Here is a 23511-nt window from a genome sequence, read left to right as displayed (position 1 = left end):
AGCAGGTATGCATTCAAACATGTTTTGTTTGTACAAATCATATGAACGTGTTTGCACATATATGCATGCATGAATGCATGAATTTGCCTTACATAATAACTGGATTTAAAAACAAATGAAGGCATTACATTAAAAACTGAGTACATTTAAATAGACGCTTACTTTTGGCATCTATAAGCTTTTCTCTTGGTGAAGCGTCTGAAGAGGATAGTTGCTCCTTCACTTTGGCAACATCTTTTGGATGCAAGTAGTCAAATAAACTTTGTCCAATCAAGCTGGCCTAGTGAAAAAAATGTTAATTTAAAAGCTGTGCATCATACACTCTATTCCGCATCTCCTCACCAAGTAACTTAATGTTCAAGGCTGTTTTAGAAAAGGTCAGAATTCCCAGATATCTGAATTATTCTGTCTAAATTGTAACATTTATCCATTGAATTTGCTGTCAAACAACAGCTTTGTTGAATTCTTATTTTTGTTTCAATATTTTAATTAAAAGCATATGGACACTATAGAAATTAGTAAAAAACATGGTGGCAGAAATGCAATTATCTCTTACCCATTAAGTTAAATGGTGAAATTGGAAAATCATAGAATCATAGAATATCAGGGTTGGAAGGAACCTCAGGAGGTCATCTAGTCCAACCCCCTGCTCAAAGCAGGACCAATCGCCTGATAGATTTTTGCCCCCGATCCCTAAATGGCTAAAGCCAAAAGATTTAAAGAAATCATGCACGAAGAATGGTATTTATAACAAAACCAAACACATTATCTAGAAACTAATTTCATTTTAATAAAAAATGACTTGATTATAACTACCTGATCATAATTAAGTATCTTGCAGACTGATTCAGAGACAAAAAGAATTTTTCCTCTATCACATCCAACCACAAACAGGAACCCATCTGCAGCCTATAAATATAAAAATTAGTCTTTTATAAAATCATACAACACTGATGAAAAACCGCTATATAGAATGAGTATGTTAACTAATGCACCTCAATATTTTAGGTGAATTACAATTTATTTAATAAAGAGATAGTATCAGAGGGGTAGCCGTGTTAGTCTGGATCTGTAAAAAGTGACAAAGAGTCCTGTGTCTGACGAAGTGGGTATTCACCCCCGAAAACTTATGCTCCAATATGTCTGTTAGTCTATAAGGTGCCACAGGATTCTTTGTCGCTTTTTAATAAAAAGAGAGACAAATTAAAATAATGGGAAATATCCAATCAGACCATGACACGCAGAGCTAAAAAACAAAAGTGGTTTTGGGAAAGAGCAGTTTAGCTGTAGAACAGCTTAACTTGGAGTTATTTTACAGATTCTTGCTAAAGGATATTATTACATGCAATAGAATAGGCAAACTGTGGCAAATGAAAGTGTGATGAGAAAATATTGTAAGTAAAAACAGCTGCTTTCATAGGTAAATTTCCACATCTTTCAGTAAATGAAGTGTATACTTTGAAAACAAAATGAAGTGTAGAAAATTTGCAGACATAGTTAATGGAAATGAAAGATTTTTTTGTATAAGTGCACACACTTAGATATTTAGATAAATATAAGAAACATCCACCTAGCACATTTATTATGCAGTTTTTATACAGATTTACAATACTCCTGGGTACAGTTTGTATAAATGCCCTATTAACACATACAGTTTCCATGGCTTTTATAGAAAAATCCTGTGCATATATTCTATTTTTAGAGTTTATAAACTGAGTCTTAGAATATTAAAGCACTGATTTGAAGGAAGAATGTAAGGAAAAGCCCTTTGCAGTCAACTGAAGTTAAGCCAGGCTTTAAAGAGGACATCACTTGATACTTGGTTTCTTTTTACTTACCCTAAGGATTAACTGTCTCAGCTCACCATCCTGTAAAAATGAAGGCTTATATTGAACTTCTGCATAAGAACTGGTAGAACCTGCAAAACAGCAAGTTATTTATAAATGTTATAAAAGAAACAAAATGTAATCCTTTGTTTCCTATATAAACAAAGCTGCATTTTAATCAAATTCACATGTAGAACATGCACACAGTGCTTTTTAACCATAAAAAATAGTTTTCTGCTTTCTATACTGGAATGTACAAATTCACTTTTCTTTTAATAAGTAACTCTTTAAACAGTCATAACCTCATCTCAGGAATTCCAGACCTATGCTAAAGCAAATGTGTTTGGGATAACACGCAGAACACAAGACCAGATGTCTGCAAAAAATGAAGAACCCTGAGGAAAAAACATGTAAAAAGGAAACAATTTCTAGGTGGTAACTATTTTAATTAGATCTTAACCAGACTCAAGGTTATGACTTCAGTTCAAAATGAAAGAAGAGCTTTGTAAGTTATGCAAGAACTCATGCATGTTGCCAATGTAGTATGACACCTCTCTCTCTCTCACACACACAAAAAAGTTTGTATTGAAGTACATTACTAGGATACTAATTTATAGGATGACAAAAATACTCTGCCTTCATCTTTGAGATTTTATCTACACTACCCCTCATGCACAAATAACCTTGAGATGTAATAGGCAAGGTAAGTGCAAAAAGGAGTTGGTACTCAGCAGCAGCAATTCAGGTAGTCAGTGCAAAATTGTAGAATAGATTTGTAGAATAGACCACATCCACTAGCATGGAATTGTCAAACAGCACAGGCCATGACAGCCTTACTCCTGAAAAAAGTGCCCTGATACCTTTAGCAAGTGTTCAGCATCTCTTGTTTTATGTCTCCTCAGAGATAGCACCTCTAACAGAACTTTCCCCTTAGAAGCCCTCTACTCCAAACCCCACTGCATCTTCCCTTCCCCAAACTGGATAATATTAAACAAACCGAGAACAGCCAAAATAACTGTCAGTAACATCACCGATTGGATTTTGCATTGCTTCTGTGCAGAACCGCTGTGTATTTCATTTTAGAATCGATCATTCGTTACATATCATTAAGAATATCACCTAAGTAATAAGGGAAGTGGTGTTTAGGAGAACTAAAGACACTTCTACCTACAAGCAAATGACAGATTAAACATTTTTGTAGTCCTAGCTTTGATAGATGTCTAACTTTATCTGAATCCTGCCCGCACCATCAAACATTGCTTAACATATGAAAAAGGTTCCGCCATTCTTCTATATCCTGAGCTCTCTGCATGACCTCTGTGTTAAGATCCATAAGTTTTCCCCTCTCTAAGTACCGTTTGATGGAGCAATTCCTTCAGTCAGATGCTTTTTGCATGTTCCCCCCCAGCTGCCCAGTGGCACGCCTGCCATGGCAGATACTTTGGCTTCATTTTTAACATGTTTCAGATTATATTTCCATCTTTTCTGGATAACTTTAGAGACAAGGGGTTGTTAAACTCTCTGATGAATCTTGGCATGTGTTATAAACTCTTTCCATTTAATACCTAGTATTTTCTCCTGAGGCATTTGCTTTTGAAGGCATATAGACATGTCTAAACCTTTGGTGGATATCCAGCTTTCACATCCACACATTAGGTGGAAATAACATTTGAGTTGAAGATTAGCAGTTTGGTCTTTAACTAGTGGCTTTTTAATGACCAAATCTTTTTTCAGCTGTTGAATGCAGCTGCCACTTTGCTAATTCATGACATTATTTCCTTTTGAATATCCCCTGGGATAAACATTTTGAAAACAGCAGGCCTACATAACTTGCATCCAAGAATCCTAAAAGAGTTGGTTGAGAAGATCTCTAAAATCACTATTAATTTTTAGCAACTCATGACAACTAGAAGAGTGCTAACATTGTACCCATGTTCAAAAAGGGGCAAGAGGGATGTCTTGGATAACTAGCGGTTAGCTTGACACCAATCCCAGGCAAAATAATGGAAAAGCTGATACAGGATTAAAGGATGTGAATATAATTAACACCAGTCAATGCAGCTGTACAGAAAATAAGTCTTGTCAAACAAACCTGATTTCATTTTTTGATGACACAAACTTGGTTGATGCAGATGTATTTAGACTTTTGTGAGGCATCTGACCTCACAACGTTCTAATTAAAAACTAGCACTATACAATATCAATACATAATGTTAAATGGAAGAACTGGCTAACTGACAGATCTCAAATTAGTAGTCATCAATGGGGACTCAGCATCAAATGGGAATGTTTCTAGTGATGTTCTGCAGGAATCAGTTCTAGACCTGATGCTATTCAGTATTTTCATCAATGATCTAGAAGCAAATATAAAATCACTGCTATAAAACTTACCTGACAGAGACCACTGGAGTACCAAATAATGAGGAGGACAGGGTAATCATACAGACTGATCTGGATCGCTTGGTGACCTAGGTAAACAGAGTTTACCCCCTTGACATTTGGGGAATATGGAGTTTAGATTAGTTTACCAATTTGCTGATGGCCCAATTTGGAAATTAAGCCAGGCACACCTGTAATACTTCACTTGGCCACAAGTAGATGTGCAAGGACAGCATGCACCTGTTGCACAATCCTTGGATGTATGAACACGAGATTAGCGAGTAAGACCAGGAAGGTGAGCTTATCTCAATATATGGCACTAGTGAGAACGATACTGGAACACTGTACTTCTGGTATTCCCGCTTTAAAAAGAGATATGGAAAAATTGGAGAGGGTAAAGAAAAATGCCACAATAATGATCTGAGGACTGGAAAAAATGCCTTATAGTGAGTGACTTTAAAGAGTTCAATCTGTTTAGTTTATCAAAATGAAGACCAAGAGGTGACCGGACTGTAGAAAATACCAGGTACTAAAGGGCCCTTTAATCTAGCAGAAAAAGGTATAACAAGAACCAATGGCTGGAAATTAAAGCCAGACAAATTCAAATTAGAAATAAGGCACTTGCTTGACCCCCATTGTCTAGAGGAAGAATACTATTGCTTTGGAGAGGATGCATCATAGGACAACAAAAAAACTGATTCTATTGAATAAGTCACAAGAGCCAAAAGTTATGGGACTTTTATTGCAAAAGGAGGAAATTCTGACGTAACTAATAAGTTTACGAGTTATTTTTTACACTAATAAGAGCTTCAAAATCTAGAAGACAAGGTAAAAATAAAAACTAGGAGCAGCTAAGAGAATTTAAACAGAACTACTGTGTGTGTGTGTGTGTGTGTGTGTGTGTGTGTGTGTGTGTGTGTGTGTGTGTGTGTATTGTACCTTATAGATACACCTCTACCTCGATATAACGCTGTCCTCGGGAGCCAAAAAAATCTTACCACGTTATAGGTGAAACCGTGTTATATCGAACTTGCTTTGATCCACCGGAGTGTGCACCCCCCCCTCTCCCCCCGAGCACTACTTTACCGCGTTATATCCGAATTCATGTTATATCGGGTCACGTTATATCGGGGTAGAGGTGTATAACTAATGTAACACTGACAACAAATGAAGTGCATGCAAGAGTTCAAGATACACGGAAAACTATGTCTGGGGAAGACGAATTAGATACATAGTAATACAAATAACCAACAGCAAGGGACATGAGGGTAAGTGAATCTAAAGAGCAGACATGTTCACTCAGCTAAATTTTTATTCCTAAACTTGTGTTTCAAATGTAACTGCATCTTTGACACAGCATTTCACTCTAGTCTTTGCTATCATATAAAACTTTACATTTCTTCCTAAATAACTAAATGTATGAACAATCTCTAAAATAACATGCAATTTCTTCAAAATTCAATCTTTTGGTAAATATATTTAGTGAACCTGAGAGTTGAATTCTCTAAGTATAGATATAGAACAGCTAACAGTTATAGAACTGTAAAGAAATTCCATTGTGTAATTCCCATTAAATAAAGGAATTATAAAATCAGTTTTTAACTTACCTTTTAATGACTTGAAATGCTGCACAGCCATTCGTAATACTGTAAGTTTGTCTAATTTACGTGCCATAGGATTGCACTGAGGTATCATAGCAGATAATTCTTCTATCAAGTTATTCATTTTATCTCTTCTTCGTTTTTCTGTTTGACTATGAGCTTCCCTAAGAAGAAAAGTATTTTAAGCAAAGTTCAAAATACATACATTTTTCACTAGATTTTCCCCTGTGCTATATACATCAACTTTATCAGGGGGACAGATTGTATTGTGAGAAATAACACCATACCGAAAGAACTTATGTACAAAGCACATATTTGACAGCTAATCTGTCACCTGATTCGCCTGAAATATGCAGCAGCTGCTCATGGAAAATGGTGTGATGTGAAATTTTGAAAACAAAACCAAAGCAGCATGAACTTGCTCGTAAGTGGTTGGAACAAAAGAGAAGTGGAGACTTTACATAGTGTTTTGTCTCTGTTCTTTCCCATAATTCTGAATTTGATTTTACAGAAAACATTCCCCTCTATGTATATACCTTTGGCTGCATATTACTTTTAAGGACCAATTTTAAAGAAAATCTCTGGTTTTACAGACAAGTTAATTTTGACTTTTCTTCCAAAGCAACCAATTTTTTTTAAATATCTGGATTAGTTATCCCACAATAGTGTTGTTTCTCCTTTTTTCCCCTCTCTAAAATCTTGGCATTTTCTTCTGTCCCATCCATCCCCAGACTAAAACTTTTTTCCTGATACCAGGTAGTCATATACTCTGTTTGCCTTTTCCTCTGTGTCTATACAACGGAAGACAGAGACTTAGTTCTATAGTGTAGCCATAGCTTTACAGTGGCACAGCTGCACCGCAGTCGTGCTGCTAGCACAGGCACTCTAAGCCAATGGGAGAGAGCTCTCCTGTCAACTTAATTACTCCAGTCCCCGAAAGCCTCTCTAGCTATGTCAGCAGGAGAAGCTCTCCTGCCGACGTAGTGCTGTCCACACTGGCGCTGAGGTCAGTGTAACTTACATTGCTCAGGGGAGTGGCTTATTCACATCCCTGAGCAACATAATTTATACTGATGTAAACTGTAGTGTGGTATATAACCTAATAGACAAACCGTTGGGGGAAGTTCCCAGCTCAGTTGTACAACACCTGGAGAACCCAATGAACAGGTAGTTTATTGCAACTGGGATAGATGGATTCAGGGGACTGGATAGTGCAGAATGCATTTCACAGCTGCTAATGAACAAAGTTTTATGATTTGCAGGCAAGAAAGGAGATTAAGGTCACAAACAGGTTGCCCAATGAAGCTTCAGCAAAACAACAGTGGAGGAATATACTACTGAACCAAGCCCTAAAATATTCCTCTCGTGAACTGCATGCATAACTTTATGTTTTTTGATTAGTGAACAAAGTAATTCAAAACAAAATTAAGAACAAAATGTGAAAATTAACAAAGAACAGGATTTTATATACAGAATCTCACTAATCACTGGGACACCCATTGAGAACTGAATTTTGTGTTTAACAAGTAAACCAAACAGCAGGGATAGTATATCACTAGGGACTTGTTGATTTAGTTTGACAATTACTGTTTAGATTTAAATGATCAGATATTAGTTCTGCGTAAATATAAAAGGATGTTTACTAATTATTGTATAATAATAAAGATTTTGGTAAAGTGAGACCACATTACAGGACTCTGCAATTAAATCTTTGCTGAGAAGAAAGGAATAACCAGCATTTTTTGTTTTTCAATGCCACAGTGTGCTGATTAGTGGATAACGGATTAGAAACATTTGACTGTTAAATTACAAAGTTCTTCAAGTCACAGAGGTAGATCCTCAAATTTACACCAGCTGTCCCGTAGTTTAAACATGCCATGAATACATTACATTAACTAATATATACCTAGTAAAACCACAAGGTTGAAATTTTCAAAGCCAAAGACGGGATTTAGCTACACAATTTACACTGCAATAAATGGAAAATTAAACCCCCAAATCAACTTTGAAATTTCAACATGAGTTTAGAAAAAAGTTTAAGAAAATTGGAAACATTAAGTATTTGAAAACTTATAACAAAACTATGAATTATGATTTTAGATTTTGGTAGATTCAGTCCCAGTCCCAGAAAAATGAACTTCTCCAAATTACTATACCTGAAATATTTAATTTTTACATGTTCTCCATCTTCACTCCTAGAAAAACAGAGTATAATTTTACATTATATATTTAAAATTTTTTAAAAACAGTACATTAATTTAAAAAGATACAGGAAACATTGCTTATTAATGCACAAAGTTCTAGAAGTCTCAATTCTTTAGGAACTATTCCATAACGCAAAACTAAAACATAATAAACTGCACTAAATTTAACTTTGAATGTTCACACAGTTTAAATTTTATAGTCTAATAATAATGGAACACATGATTAGTTTAGGCCCCACAATTTGGTCTACCATAAATCTTGTAATTTGGTGAGAAATGTTCCACAGATTTTTAACAGTCATACTATTGCCAAGAAAAACAAACCAACCACCAGTTTACGATGGACTAAAATATTTTGTACTTTGTCCAGTCAGCACATTTTTCTAAACCTAGCAGGAACATTAGTGATACCAGTCTATAAAAATATAAATGACAAATCTATAGTGTCTTCTGTCATGAGAAGCTAGGGAGGAAAATGGTAAATATTTGCTAATGGAATGAAAGTGGTCAGCATACAAAAATTCTGAAAAAAAGTATTTACAAGTGTAATAATATACTGTAGCTGGTACATTGTCACTGATCTGAATAACTTGCCCCTAACTCCCAGTTTCCCACCCCCCCCCCCCCCCCCCTCCCCTTCCCCATCCACCAGGAATCTTGTCCTAACCCATTCCTTACTCCTTGCAGGTCTGACTCTTACACCCCCCCCCCACTCAATCAAATCAACTTTCTCTTCCACGCTGCCTGGTCCCAGAAGGAGGTCAGTGAGAGCATAGGAAGACAGGCTCCCTGTCTCAGTGCACAGACTGCAGCAACCCAGGGCAGCAATTGCAGGGAAAGTCCTGCTCAATCTTGAGCTGGAGCATGATCAATGCAAATGAAATCTTCAGGGAAATTCAGCTCAGTTTCTGAGCACATAATCACAGAAAAGTAGAGTTGAACGGGACCTCAAGAGATCATGTAGTCCATCCTATGGTGCTGTGGCAGGACTACATATACCTAAGCCATTCCTGACAGATGTTTGTCTAATCTGTTCTTAGAAACCTCTCATAGTGGGGATTCCACAACCTCTCTTGGAAGCCTATTCTAGTACTTAACTATCCTTAGATAATTTTTCCTATTATCTAACTGTGACAGACCATCCCCTTATGTTCACCACTTTTACAAAACTATGATGCATTTTGTACAAAGCATGCCTTGTGAGGGATCATTTGAAAATTCATAATCTACTGAACATTATTGTCTTGATAAAATATGTGCAGCAACATTGTATGCAAGGTTAAAAGATTTTACTGTATGGCATTGCTGAGACATGCTCCAAGTTAAGAAAAGCAATCCAAACGAGTTCCTCAGGGAAAAAAAGCTTAGACAGCACCTCAGCCAGATGTCAACATAAACAAGTGGACTATTACCCGGTAGAACAGCCATTCTTTGGCAGGAAAAAGAGTCTGAGCAAGAAATTTACATTTTGGCAGTGGAACAGCAGGGGCTTGCCCTCCACAACAGATTTGCTGTTGCCTGAACCTAAGCTGGAGAGGATTCTCTCAAAGAAGATAAATGCTTTAAGAAGGGGGAACACAGGACACACATCACCTCTCCCCTCATCTTTACTCATGCATCATCAACATTTGAAAGACAAAGGAAACATCAATGAACTGGGGGACTGGTCCTTACTGAAGGAATTCAGCCAGTAAAAGCATGTGGTGAGAAAAACCTTTACTTTGAATTCATTTAGCTTGTACTGCACAGAAGGAAAGAACTGCTCAGTACCAAGACACACACTTCTGGAGACAAGTCTGGGACTGGGAATTTGCTGGTGTCACTCTACAATATAATTCAAGAGTGAATGGCGCTCATATCATTCAGCTTGGTGTGATTTTGTATGCTAGAAGCTGTGTGTGAACAGGCCAGGAGTGATTGTTCTCACAACAAAGCAGTGTGAAACGCACCCCCAGTTGTAGGGTTGAGAGAACACAGCTGTTCAACTGTCCAGATTGTACCCTGGGGAATGTCACCTTAACCTAAATCTCCTTTGCTGCAGATCAAACCAATTAGTTCTTGTCTTACTTTCAGTGAACATAAAGAACAATCAATGACTGGTCTCTTCATAACAGCACTTAAGATATTTGAAGACTATTATCAGGTCCTCAACAATCTTCTCTTCTGAAGACTACACCTGTCCAGTTTTTTTTTTTTTTTTTAAACCTTTCATCATAGCTCAGATTTTCTAAACCTTTTATAATTTATATTGCTCTCCTCTGGAATCTCTCCGATTTGTCCACATCTATCTTAAAGTATTGGACACAGTATTCCAGCTGAGGCCTCATGTAGTATGGGACAATTACCTCCCGTGTCTTACATACAACACTCCTGTTAAATATGCCCCAGAACATTAGCCTTTTTCGCAACTGCATCACATCATTGGCTAATATTCAATTTTGATCGACTATAATCACCATCTACTTTTCCGTAGTACTAATGCCCAGCTAGTTAGTTACCATTTTGTGGTTCTTCATTTGATTTTTATTTAAGTGTATTACTTTGCACTTGTCTTTACTGAATTTTGTATGGTTGATTCAGACCAATTCAGGATGCCCCCAGCATCCTTTTTTCCCCACTCCTCTCCCCAGAGCAAATCATGGGGCAGGAACTTCCCCAACTCTCAGGGGAGCCATGTGGGCTCTCCCCAACCATCCCTGGGATACAGCATATGGTGCCATGGCCCACCTCCCTGGGATAACAGCCTTCTATTGCTAGCTAATATAGTTAATTTCTGTAGCTCAAGCTGTCTTGCAGTGCTGAAACTTTAGGGTTCAAACTCTGCTGACGACACATGATTTGGGCAGGCAGGAGAGAGTAGAAAGATGAGGGCAGTTTTACAACCAAGTTCTGTGGTCTTTTTTTTAAAGACATCTTCAAAGTTACATACAATAAAAGTAAGTGAATTTTCTACATAAATAAATCACTTGAAACATCAGACTTGTTGTTGACAGGAAACCTTAATTCTGCCTCCATGTGCTCAGGATAGGGTATGATCATGTTATTAAAAACAATTTTTTTTAATAGAACCTGCCTCATTAAGTACAGTGGTCCAATGAATGAGGGGGCAGAATAAGGTTGCCTGCGCAATCCAATCTGGAATTTCCTGACTTTTGAATGCTTGATTTGGCAACCTAAATAAATATTTTTAAATATATTTTTGTATGTAACTGATGTTTAATTTCTGAGGCATGATACATTTGAATTATAGTATACTGTACCAGAAATTTGGCTATATAAGCTGTCTAAACAAATTTTAGTCAATGAGGTTTGGTTGGCTCAGGGAATTGTCAATGACTAGATTCAGAGCACTTCAGAAACTCTAGATTTCTGGTTAAAATTAGTACACAGTAATTATCTGTCCAGGGCTTGAAAAATCGACTTTTCGTTGAGTTTGAAATTTCCCATGGAACATTGGAATCCTATGCCATAAGTTCTGCAGGAGCTAAAGCTGTTAACAATTTTTCAGAAATGGATTTGTTTGGACTATTTATTTAAAAACCTTAAGAGGTGCAGGGAACATCTGAACATATGTGACAGTGGAAGTCAAATGTTTACATTCTGGACACACATTGTAGTTTGTTGAGGTTTAGGAAAAGAAAGTGCTTTCACTGGTACAAATGCAGCATGGTGATTTTATTTTCATTTTATTAACATGATGATTCTCAAGCTGTAGTCTGTGGACTAAAAGAAGTCTAGAGAGAGCTTGCTGGTCCTGTGTGCTGACTCTCTTCCTTCCTTCCAGCTGCTAAACAACATTCAAAATACACCTTAAAGTACAATACTTTCCTAACAGTATTTTCCATGTATGCAATCACTGTAGCTGCCCCAGGGATGGGATGGGAGAGGAGCAGTCCACAAGCTAATCTCAGTATTACAGCATGCTCCACATTATGAAAGAGTTTGAGAACTCCAGCATCAAATCTTTCTAGGTTGCACTTCTGTATAGATGCTTCTGTGACTGCCTACCCACTTCATCATTACACCAGCACCATATATTGCAGTTCTAGGTTTAATAGCTAATTAGCCAATCAACCAGACACTTTAAGTGATATTCTTGTTTGTATTTCTGTAACAACATAAACATATGTAGCATAGGGTTTGTAATATCCGTATGCTACAGGTTAGCATGCCTTTACTGAAAAAAGGGGGATAGAAAAAAGTTATGGTTTGAAATTCTAGCCCCAGAGGTATACTACCAAGGTCTTGGACCAGAAAATGCCATTATAGAAATCCACCTAAAATCAACTCCAGGGAGTCAGGACCCCATCTGTCTACAGTTCTTGATCGCCCAGGATTTCCAAAGAATGGATGTGCAATATTGTTTTCCTTTAAAATAAATATAATGTAATGGGAAATGGCACAAAAACATGACGAAGTTAAGCAAGAACAGATGCTTGCCTCCAACTGGTATTGTCTCATCATGATGTAGAGAAGAGTAGAAGCAGATCACTTACTGGTTATCAAAATCACTTCCTTTGCGCTTTTTTGGAGACTCAACAGCAAATGTGTTGAACAAACAGGCAGTGGCAGGGTTGGTTATTGGATTCATAAGGGTGGAGACTGCAGAGGCAACACATTGCCTCCCTTCCATCACAAGATTATCTGTAAATGAAAAAAATTATGACAATAAAGCAGAAGAGTATTATTTGTTCATTTTTATTTTGATCTTAAAAACAACTCTCCACCAAAAAGTACCTCATCCAGAGCTCTGGGTGCCTTTGACATACACTTAAATCCACAATACTAGAAGTGGTACAATATAAATTGTCAAATGAAGCAGCATTTCCCCTTTCCCCCTAACCCTAATAAAACTTTATCTAACCACCAGTCAACAGAACCAATAATACTTAAAATGCATTCCCCATATGCACAATCCCCCCAGCTACAATCCCATCCTGTAATATCTCAGACTTCCAAAAAAAGGCATGCTTATACAGATGAGCTTTCCAGAGTGAGCAGAAGATCAAAATATTGGGGCTTTTTCAAGCCAGGGACCAAGCACAAACAAAACCTTACAAGGATACATATACAGTATATAAAAAGACACTCTAAATGACTAACAAATTTCTACAGCTCTATACTTTAAAAAGCAGCTAGGCATCCTAAAAATATTTTGTACAAATGGAATCATAGAAATGTACGACTGGAAGGGATCTTGAGAAGTGATGAAGTCCAGCTCCCTGCACTGAGGTATGGCCAAGTAAACCTAGACCATTCCTGATAGGTGTTTGTCCAATCTGTTTTTAAAAACCTGCAATGATGGCGATTCCACAACCTCCCTTGGAAGCCTATTCCAGAGCTTAACTATCCTTATAGTTAGAACACTTTTCTTAACAGCTAACCTAAATTGCCTTTGCTGCAAATTAATCCCATTACTTCTTGTTCTACCATCAGTGGACATGGAAAACAATCACAGTCCTCTTATAACAGCCCTTAACATATCTGAAGACTTATCAAGTCCCCACTTAGTCTTCTTTTCTCAACACTAAACATGCCCAATTCTTTCAACTTTTCCTCATAGGTCAGGTTTTCTAACCTTTCATCATTTTTGTTCTCTCCTCTGAACTCTGTCCAGTTTATCCACATCTTTCCTAAAGTCTGGTGCCCAGAATTGTACAAAGTACTCCAGCTGGGGCCTCATGAGCGAGGAGTACAGGACAGTTACCTCCCATGTCTTACATACAACACTCCTGTTAATACACTCCAGGATGCTATTAGCCTTTCTCACAACTGCATCACATTGTTGACTCATGTTCAATTTGTGATCCACTATAACCCCCCAGATCCTTTTCAGCATTATTACCAGCTATCCAGTTATTCCCCATTTTGTGGTTGTGCATTGATTTTTCCTTTCTAACCAAAGTACTTTGCATTTGTCTTTATTGAATTTCATCTTGTTGATTTGAGATCAATTCTACAATTTATCAAGGTCATTTTGAATTCTAATCCTGTCCTTCAAAGTGCTTTCAACCCCTCCTTGCTTGGTGTCATCCACAAATTTTATAAGCATTCTTCCCATTCCATTATAGTACTGGACCCTTGTGGGACCCTACTAGATATGCCCTCCCAGTTTAACCACTAGTAACTACTCTTTCAATCAATTGTGCACCCACCTTATAGTAATTTCATCTAGACTTCATTTCCCAAGGTTGCTTATGAGAATAATAATTATAATTAATTAATGGAGATATCCTATCTCCTAGAACTGGAAGGGAACTTGAAAGGTCATCGAGTCCAGCCCCCTGCCTTCACTAGCAGGACCAAGTACTGATTTTTGCCCCAGATGCCTAAGTGGCCCCCTCAAGGATTGAACTCACAACCCTGGGTTTAGCAGGCCAATGCTCAAACCACTGAGCTATCCCTAGGTGGGACTGTGTCAAAATCCTTACTAAAAATCAAGATACATCATGTCTACTGCTTCCCCTTATCTACCAACCCAGTAACACCATCAAAGAAGGAAATTAGGTTGGTTTGGCATGATTTTTGTTTGAAAAAAATCCATGCTGGCTATTCTTTATAATTTTATTATCCTCTAGATGCTTACAAATTGATTAATTATTGTTCCAGTATCTTTTCAAGTATTGAAGTTAGGCTGACTAAGCCATAATTCTCCAGGTCCTCTGTTCCCCTTTTTAAAGATAGGTACTATGTTTTCCCTTCTGCATTTCCTCTGGGTACCTCAACCATCCTCCATGAAGGTAATTGCTAATGGTTCCAAGCTTGCTTCAGCTAGTTCTTTAAGTATCCCAGATGAATTTCATCAGGATCTGCTGAATTGACTACCTCTAATTTATCTAAATATTCTTTAACCTGTTCTTTCCCAGTTTTGACCTGTGTTCCTTCCCCCTTGTTAAAATTAATTGTGTTGAGTATCTGGTCACCATTAATCTTTTTAGTGAAGACTGAAGCAAAATAGGCATTAAACACTTCAGCCTTCCTGATGGGATCAGTTATTAACTCTCCTTCCCCGCATAGTAAATGATTTACTACCATTTTCAAATCAAGCAAGAAAAGTTACACATGTGTACGTAGGTACCTGGAATTCTTCAAGATGTGTTGGCCATCAGACATACTCCATGTAAGGTATGTGTGATGGATTGGGTCACAGAGACCCCCTTGGGACTGCCATGTGATGGGTTCAGAGGTAGTCTCAGCACGTTTTCCCTGCCAGCTTGGGACTTCAGAACCCTGCCTTGTTGAGCCAGACACGCTAGCCTGCTGCAAACACAGACCTAGGTCTGAACCACGTCCTCAAAGCTACAGACTTAACTGAAAACAGCTTAAGAAGTACTCCTGTCTCCAGCACCCAGATACCCAGTTCCCAATGGGATTCAAACCCCAAATAAATCTGTTTTACTCTATATAAAGCGTATACAGGGTAAACTCAAATTATCCGCCCTCTATAACACTGATCGAGAGATATGCACAGCTGTTTGCTCCCCCAGGCATTAATTACTTATTCTGGGTCAAGTAATAAGCAAAAGTGATTTTATTAAGTATAAAAAGTAGGATTTAAGTGGTTCCAAGTAATAACAGACAGAAGTTACCAAGCAAAATAAAACAAAACATGCAAGTCTAAGCCCAATACACCAAGAAACCAATTACAGATAAATTCTTACCCTCAGAGATGTTCCAAAAAGCTTCTTTCACAGACTAAACTCCTTCCTAGTCTGGGCCCAATCCTTTCCCCTGGTACAGTTCTTGTTAGCTCCAGCTCAGGTTGTAACTAGGGGATCTCTCATGACTGTAACCTCCTTTGTTCTATTCCATCCCCTTTTATAGCTTTGGCACAAGGCAGAAATCTTTTGTCTCTCTGGGTCCCCACCCCTTCTTCTAAATGAAAAAGCACCAGGTTTAAGATGGATTTCAGTACCAGGTGACATTGATCACATGTCTGTGAGACCCCAAGCCTTCATTCTTCCCAGCCTGACTCACAGGAAGGCTTGCAAGTAAACAGAGCCATCTACAGATAATTGTCCTGGTTAATGGGAGCCATCAAGATTCCAAACCACCATTAATGGCCCACACTTTGCATAATTACAATAGGACCTCAGAGTTATATTTCATATTTCTAGTTTCATATACTAGTGATACATTTATACAAATAGGATGAACACACTCAGTAGATTACAGGCTTTGTAATGATACCTTACAAGAGACCTTTTGCATGAAGCATATTCAAGTTACATTATATTCACACTCATTAGCATATTTTCATAAAATCATATGGAGTGCAACGTCACAGTATGCATGTGCCCAAGATTGGATTCTTTTGGCAAGCAGTGTCTGCTGTGCCCACAAATGTGCCCTAGAATTCAATGCCCCATAATGAGGGCATAAAAGGACAGAATGGGAGAAATGCCACTGTCTCCTCTCCACAGCAAAATCCAGGTGACACAGGACTAAAAGGGATAGAGGATGAGTCATGGAATACGTAATATGGCCAATGCCTCTTTAAGAAGTCCAGTTACTGCATAGGCAAGCAACTTTCCTTTCTTATTCAAATGCTTGTCCTTTGGCTACTTGACTAATTAAGGTGACTCCCAAGCAATGGACCAATGAAATAGAGATTGGAGCTCAGAGTCTTGGAACAACAGAGATTGTAACATAGCCTTTTCAAACTCAGCATCTAGTCTGGAAGCTTCAATGACAGCGCACTGCTTTGAAAATGTGTGAACAGATTCCCAGGTGTCTGCGTCACATAGGTCCACAAAAGGAAAACAATTTCAAAGATGCTGTAGAGGCTGCCTAACTGAAGGTAAAATGAGCTCCGAGAGAAGCAGGAGGACCCACTTTAGCCACTTCATAACAGGATCTCACACAGATCTCCATCTAAGACTATCGCTAGACAAGATGGTTTCCCCTTCACCTTTTCTGCTATTGAAAGAAAAAAATCTCGATGTGAAACTAAAAGATGTTGTCCTCTATGAATAAATGCTAATGCACATCTGACAGGAAATGGAGCTTAGTCTCCATCTTAGAAGCATGTGGCTTAGGGAAAATATAAGCAGATGAATCTGATGGTTCAAATGGAAGTCTGACAACTTTTGGTAGAAATTAGGATAATGCCTATGTGACACTTTGTCCAGACAGAACATGGTATACTATCAAGGCCCCACCCTTCTTGCAGAGATAACTGCAACTAAAACTGCCATTTTCAGAGGGAGAGAGATGTAATGATATGCACATTGCCATTGGTTCGAAAGGAAGGCCCATCAGTGCAGACAGAACTAAGTTAAGATCTCACCCTAAGATCCCACGCTTCTGGGTGCGAACGTCTTAGCAAGACCCTTCAAACACTTTACAACAATGTGACCATCTACTGGAGGGTGATGTATGGATTTTCAACCAGCCCTAATTATGATACAGTCCTTAATTACATGAGAACATGTTATTTTTCTACAGAACCCCTGCTAATTTAAAGCACAAGATGGATGTACAAGAGGGCAGAAATAAGATTGCAAAGGCAACTGTAAATCTAGCATTTCCTAACATTTGAGTTCTTCACTTTGCCATCTCAAAAATGTATATTTGACATAGTTGGGGTTTTTTGTTATTTTTTGCGTGTGTGTATTATTTATATATGATATAGAGGAAAATTCACGCATTTCTCATGGCTTTTTTTGCTTTCACTTATAGCAGAGAAGGCTATAAGAAAAGTGGAAATTTTTTCTACATTTTATCCTAATTAATAAAATTTCACTCTTAGTCTATGATGACTTTAAATGCACCCAAATATTTTATATTAAAATCAGTCCCTGAACATTTATTTTTAGCACTGCCCATTTTCTTAGGTTGTGTCAATGTCCAGTCAATAAGACTCCAGGAGAACACTTCAGTAATGGGTAGTTACATGGGATACTCTGAGAAACATTTTCCACACTGAAGTGGCTCCTTCTATTGAAAATCCAGAAACAAAAAGGGGGGAAAAAAAAAAACATAATTCAAACTCTGTTAAGCATCCAAAATTATTTTTTTATGGAAAATATATGTAAAAGTCATATAAGTAAAACTTATTTTTGTTTAAGAAACAATTATTCTACATGCTGCAAGTAAGAACTAAAGAGCTTTATTACAAATAGACATTAAAACATACTGCAGCATCTTAGAATAAAGTTGGGTTAGAAACCAGATATTTTGGTTAAAGTCACAAGAAATGAAATTGCCACAGAATGGGCCCATTACCTTACTCTATATCCCTACATTTTTTCTGAAATCATTTTATCTTATGCTTGGTAAAGTTATCAAAGCTCAAGTTTAAAAGTCATAATTTACTTTCAGTGATATATGCAACATGTGAAACAGCAGTAGTTGTAGGTAATTAAGTCTGTGCAAATTTGAGGTTAAATCACATCAATCACTTACAAAGTCACACCAAGTCATACTATTTAAGCCAAAGATCTGTCCAAATGATGCATTAGACTATGAAGAGAGTATCTTTTCCTTGAGTTTATAACTACAACAACTTGCTGCAAGCTGAAACAAATTGCATATCTCAGCCTTGGAAAGATTTTTTTAGTACATAAAAAATCATTATTAAACAAAGGGAACATTTTGGCATCTTCAGTTTATTTTTATTATTCAAGTAAAAGAGAGACAGCTGAATTTTAAGATTGTGGAGCCAGATTTTCAGAACATTAGGTACACAAATTAGATGTGTAACCAGGTACACAACTGCAGTAAATGCATATGCAAATTAAACATATAATTTCTGTATCTATTGTCTGAAAAGAGAGCTTTTAATTATGTATACTCAAACGCCCTTTTTTTTTTTTTTTTTTTTTAAAAGACACCATTAATTTACAAATCCAAACTTAACTTTTATAAACATAAAATACTACCAGGATTTTTTTTTTAATTTAACAACACTTGGATTAATTGCGTTGAATGAAGTAGGAATTATGTATTTGTACCAGGGCAGGCCAGTGAACTAGGTTCATCTAGCAATGATAGCAGAACAATCGAGGAAGGTCGGTGAACAAACTAAAATCCACGATTTGTTCCTACAGAGACTTAGTTCTGTAATTGCATATGTTCTCAAATTGCCTTTGTTTAAAAGGAATTTTCTTTCCACTCCTTACGCTTAAATGTTTCCAGTCAACTTAAGAAAGTTACTAACCTCTCGCATTCATCTCTCATTTCCATCTACCCTACTTTCTTTATGATTCACTGTAATTGATATGCTGTTACACTTCTTCTCTGACGGACTTAAAAAACACTACCTAGGTGGTGCTGATTAAGGTTTTATTACTAAATTAAAGGAGCTTTCTTTTGGCAATCTGTCTTGTTTCAACCTGTCACTACAGGGTTTGACTCGAGATTAAGAAAAGGGGGAACTGAGCGACAAGTTGTAGAACAGTGATAAATCAACGAAAATACATCTAAATGGGAAGATCATATGGTTGCAGGACTAAATCATCACATCATATGTCATCACATCATATGGTTGCAGGACTAAATATTTTGATTAAACTTAAGTCAGTGGTGAATGTTGTATTCATTATTCTTTTAATTATTCATTATATTCCTAAGCCTTTGAAGACAGAGATTTGTTTGCTTCGTTCTGCGTGAACTTGCCCTCTGGACTCTTCAGTTCAGTCTGCTTTGAAGTGATGCTTAAACATCAGAAGTACCCAACCATCAACCCTAGGTGAAAAAGGCTTGCTGATGGGTAAAGGTTGTTTTGAAAATGCTCTCTCTTATGCCCCTGCTTGTTGAGGGAATTGGCCTGAGCGTACTGACTAAGGATAAAAATCTGCTATTTGAATGAACTCTTTCCATACAAAAACACATGCAAATATGGTATGAATGATTCCTTCAGATAAGCAAGCCGCGCACGATACACCAATGACAGCCTCATGAAACAACATATGCCCCCATAAAAATAAAAATTTAAACTCCTCTTCACTAGACTCAGTGTATTTCTATTGCTTTGCTCATTGATTAAAATGATTATCATAGTACAGCTGTCCTTGGTTCTTTACAGCATCGGCTACGTATAGAATAACAGAATGATCCAAAGTTGACAACTGGTTTTAAAAGCTATAGGCCCGGATCCTGCAAACTGTGCTGTGCAGATTGACTCCTGCATCCATGTGGAGTCCCGCTGACGTCAATGGAGCTCCAGACAAGCACAAGGGTTTGCCTTCATAGAGCAGCCTGCCTATTCTATACAGCTTCTAGGCATATTTAAGACCTTCTCCCTGAGCCTTCTCTCATGAAAATCTGGTATCACCTACCTTATTCAACCATCATTTCTTAAAATGGGATGCAATCAAAACCTTGCTATGGTGGGTCTAGTGTGTGGAGTTCATTATTCCATAGCAGTCTCAATTAAAAAAACAACATTAAGACTTAATTTCACATGGCGTATATATTATATTGCATATATACGTACACACAAACACACCACTCTTGGCTACACATACATTATATTTGCACTGAAGCCTCTTGGGTTTGGTTCTATTTATTTCAGTTTTAAGAAAGTGTTTTCTCATTATGTTTTAATGATGCTTTATTACAGAGTGCCTTTGCTAGGGTATGCTTTACAGATAAATAATATTAATTAGGGAAGTATCATTGCAAATCGTGAATCCAACTCACACTTACCATTCTTTGTTTTGATATATTTTTCCAGCTGTATTCTGCTAGAAGATATGTACAAGTTATAGAAAAAAGTATAAATGTGAAATAGTTGAATGATTTTTTTTTATAAGTGTGTATTGGTGGAGAACCAAGGATGATGTATTTTCACTGGAGACAAAACATCTATATAACTGATTTTTTTTTTTTTAAGTAAAGTGAATATTTCTTATTTTCTAAATTCCAATTCCAGGTTAAAAACTGTATCTCTGAGCAAAAATGTGTCTACAGAATAAATGCAAACTAGTTGAGAAGCATGAAAGACATCCCAAGGGGATAAAAAAAAAAAATCATTTCTCCATCATATACCTGGAGAAGGAAAACCCAAAAGTGTCACGGGATTCAGAGAAGACAACAAGAAGAGTTTTCTAGATATTTTTCTCAAATAAAAAGGACAACATAAGTCCTCAAAATTACTGAGAAATATTAGTAGTAATTCATAGCATTTATCTTACAGAATTTCTCCACAACTAAAAAATGAAGAGCAGAATTTGATAACACTAGGCAACCAAGCAAAAATCCGGCCTGCCTTTATTATTTACCCACTTAAGTAAATGATACTCTTTATACTTTATACAGTTCTGGTTTCCATATGCAACAGCTTCATTAATTTAAGTAACCATAAAGCTGTAAATGTCACAAAGACAGCTACACAACTTTTTGCCCTCCAAAACTACCACCTGGGGCACCCATACTCTAATTACGTACTGGGCATTACATGTCACTGTGATGTTTCTGAGGTCCTCCAGCACTGCTTTGAACACAGTTTAAAACTTAACATGTGCATCACTCTGTACAGCTACTATGCCAAAGTATAGCACCTAGGTAAGGCCTGCAGTCACCTGTCCCCACTTACTCTTGCTGGTGACATGAATTACTAGGAATAATGTTAATAGATAGAAACACACACATATTTTGCCCTAGGTTCTACCTTGGAAAGCAACTAATGTGGATGGACAAGAAAAGAGCTAACAGACTGTCAGCAAGCAAGTGTAGCAGGCTTTGGGCACTTACAACAGAGCACAATTTGTCAGGAATATCACAAATGCAACAAGGATATTCGTGATCATGAAATGTTTCAAATCTTATCTTCACTTTGAAATATTCTTAACTTAGAAACAGTATTGGCATTTCTGAAGTATGTCTAATGTAAATTCTGAATTTCAACTTTTTTCTGAATTAAATCTTCCCAGCATATTTCATTCCCAGTATATCTTCCAAAGAAAATGACTATGGGGGAAATTCATTAAACCTCACAATCCAAAAAGGAGCATATGTGAAGAGCACCTGTTATTTTGAGTCACATTTACACAGTAAATATAGATAATGAAATCTACATCATAAACCTCAGTTTTTTGGGAAAAAACGTTTGGAGCATATATTACTGAAAGATACCATCCTTATGTGTACATGAAAGGGCACTGAATAAAGAAAAATCTGAGTGTATGAAAGATAGATTGCTTTCAGTAGAACAGATCCTTTCATCCACTAATAAAGCAGGATAGAACAGTGCTACTAATCTAAATACTCTTTTGTACACAGACAGCCAACCTATTTTTTAAACCACTTCCTCTTAAAGAAACAGAATAGAATTTAATGGCATGGCTGGTCATTTATAATGGTCCAGATTTTACTCTGAGTACCGTAAGATCAAAACTAGGATATTTTTTCTTAAAATAAATTGATATCTGATGTTCTGTGAAAACTACACTTAATTTTTTCCCTACCACCCACCTTTTCTTTTTCTTCTTTAATAAAAAATCTGCAGTATTAAGAAAATCAATATAAATCATCTTTTGAAGGAGCTTACATAATAAAAGATTATTGGGTGGTGTTAGGGTTTGTTAAGTGCCACCCAGTACCTCTAGAACTGGATAACATAGAGACTACTGTTACCTGAATAAAAATCGTTAATACCAAGCAGGTATTAATTAGAAAGACTTTCAGTAAGGATCCAATATTGACTCTTGTCAGGTAGAGCATAGAGCTTTTGATTAATTCTTCCCTTAAGAACCTTTATGATGATAAAGAACTAAAAGCAGAAGAAACATCAGCTAAAGAGCTCTAAAGCATCAGGACCAAAGCATAATGATTATTTTTCTAAAACTAGGCAAGTATAAGCATTTGGATAGCAGACATTTACATGGAGCAGATGAAAGCACTTCACAAAGCTGCAGCACCCATCACTAAACGTTTCATAGCAAGATCCATTGTTCAGTTCAAGGAGTAGTCTACTCTCTGCTTTTCCAAGGAGGCTTTGCTTGGGATAAATTTAAATTACAGAAGAACATCAGAGTATACCAATCAGGCAGCAGCAGAGACAAAAAAAAAAAAAAAAAAAAAAAAAAAAAAAAAACACCACGCAAATATAGTACAGTACCATGTTATATGTAAACTACTAAAAAAAACAAAGGGAAAGCAACATTTTTCTTCTGCATAGTAAAGTTTCAAAGCTGAATTAAGTCAATGTTCAATTGTAAACTTTTGAAAGAACCATAACGTTTTGTTCAGAGCCATAAACAACCTCCATTCCCAAGGTGCTTATTCTCTGAGGTTCTACTCTAATACTTTTTGCTATGGTAGGAAATGTTTTATCAAAGCTTCATCATATTTTAAATTATCTATCCATCATAGGTAGTTATGGTCGCCGACAGCTCGGAAAGCCTCCAGCAAATGCTCGACGTCACCAGCCAAGCCGCCAAGCGGATGGGCCTCTGCTTCAACCCCAAAAAGTGCGCCTCCCTCCACGTCGACGGTGGCACCAGGGCGCTGGTCCAGCCGTCACGGTTCCTGATCCAGGGCGAGTCCATGACCTCC

General features: G+C 37.1%; 1 protein-coding gene across 1 annotated transcript in view; it reads right to left on the bottom strand.

The window, feature by feature from the left end:
* ARNTL2 (aryl hydrocarbon receptor nuclear translocator like 2) overlaps positions 1-23511 on the bottom strand; it is a 59563-nt gene that overhangs the window by 34446 nt on the left and 1606 nt on the right. Inside the window, exons 2-7 of the mRNA XM_024214160.2 lie at positions 12507-12654; positions 7963-8001; positions 5813-5970; positions 1839-1918; positions 817-909; positions 163-280 (exon numbers count right to left, since the gene is read on the bottom strand). Of these exons, the coding sequence (XP_024069928.1) occupies positions 163-280; positions 817-909; positions 1839-1918; positions 5813-5970; positions 7963-8001; positions 12507-12654 (636 nt within the window). The remainder of the gene's footprint in view (positions 1-162; positions 281-816; positions 910-1838; positions 1919-5812; positions 5971-7962; positions 8002-12506; positions 12655-23511) is intronic.

This window comes from Terrapene carolina, unplaced genomic scaffold, assembly GCF_002925995.2.
Source record: "Terrapene carolina triunguis isolate 2854851 unplaced genomic scaffold, T_m_triunguis-2.0 Scaffold112, whole genome shotgun sequence".
Classification (NCBI taxonomy): Eukaryota; Metazoa; Chordata; order Testudines; family Emydidae; genus Terrapene; species Terrapene triunguis.
The sequence above is the reverse complement of the archived record's forward strand: the minus strand, read 5'-3'. Positions and strand labels throughout refer to the sequence as shown.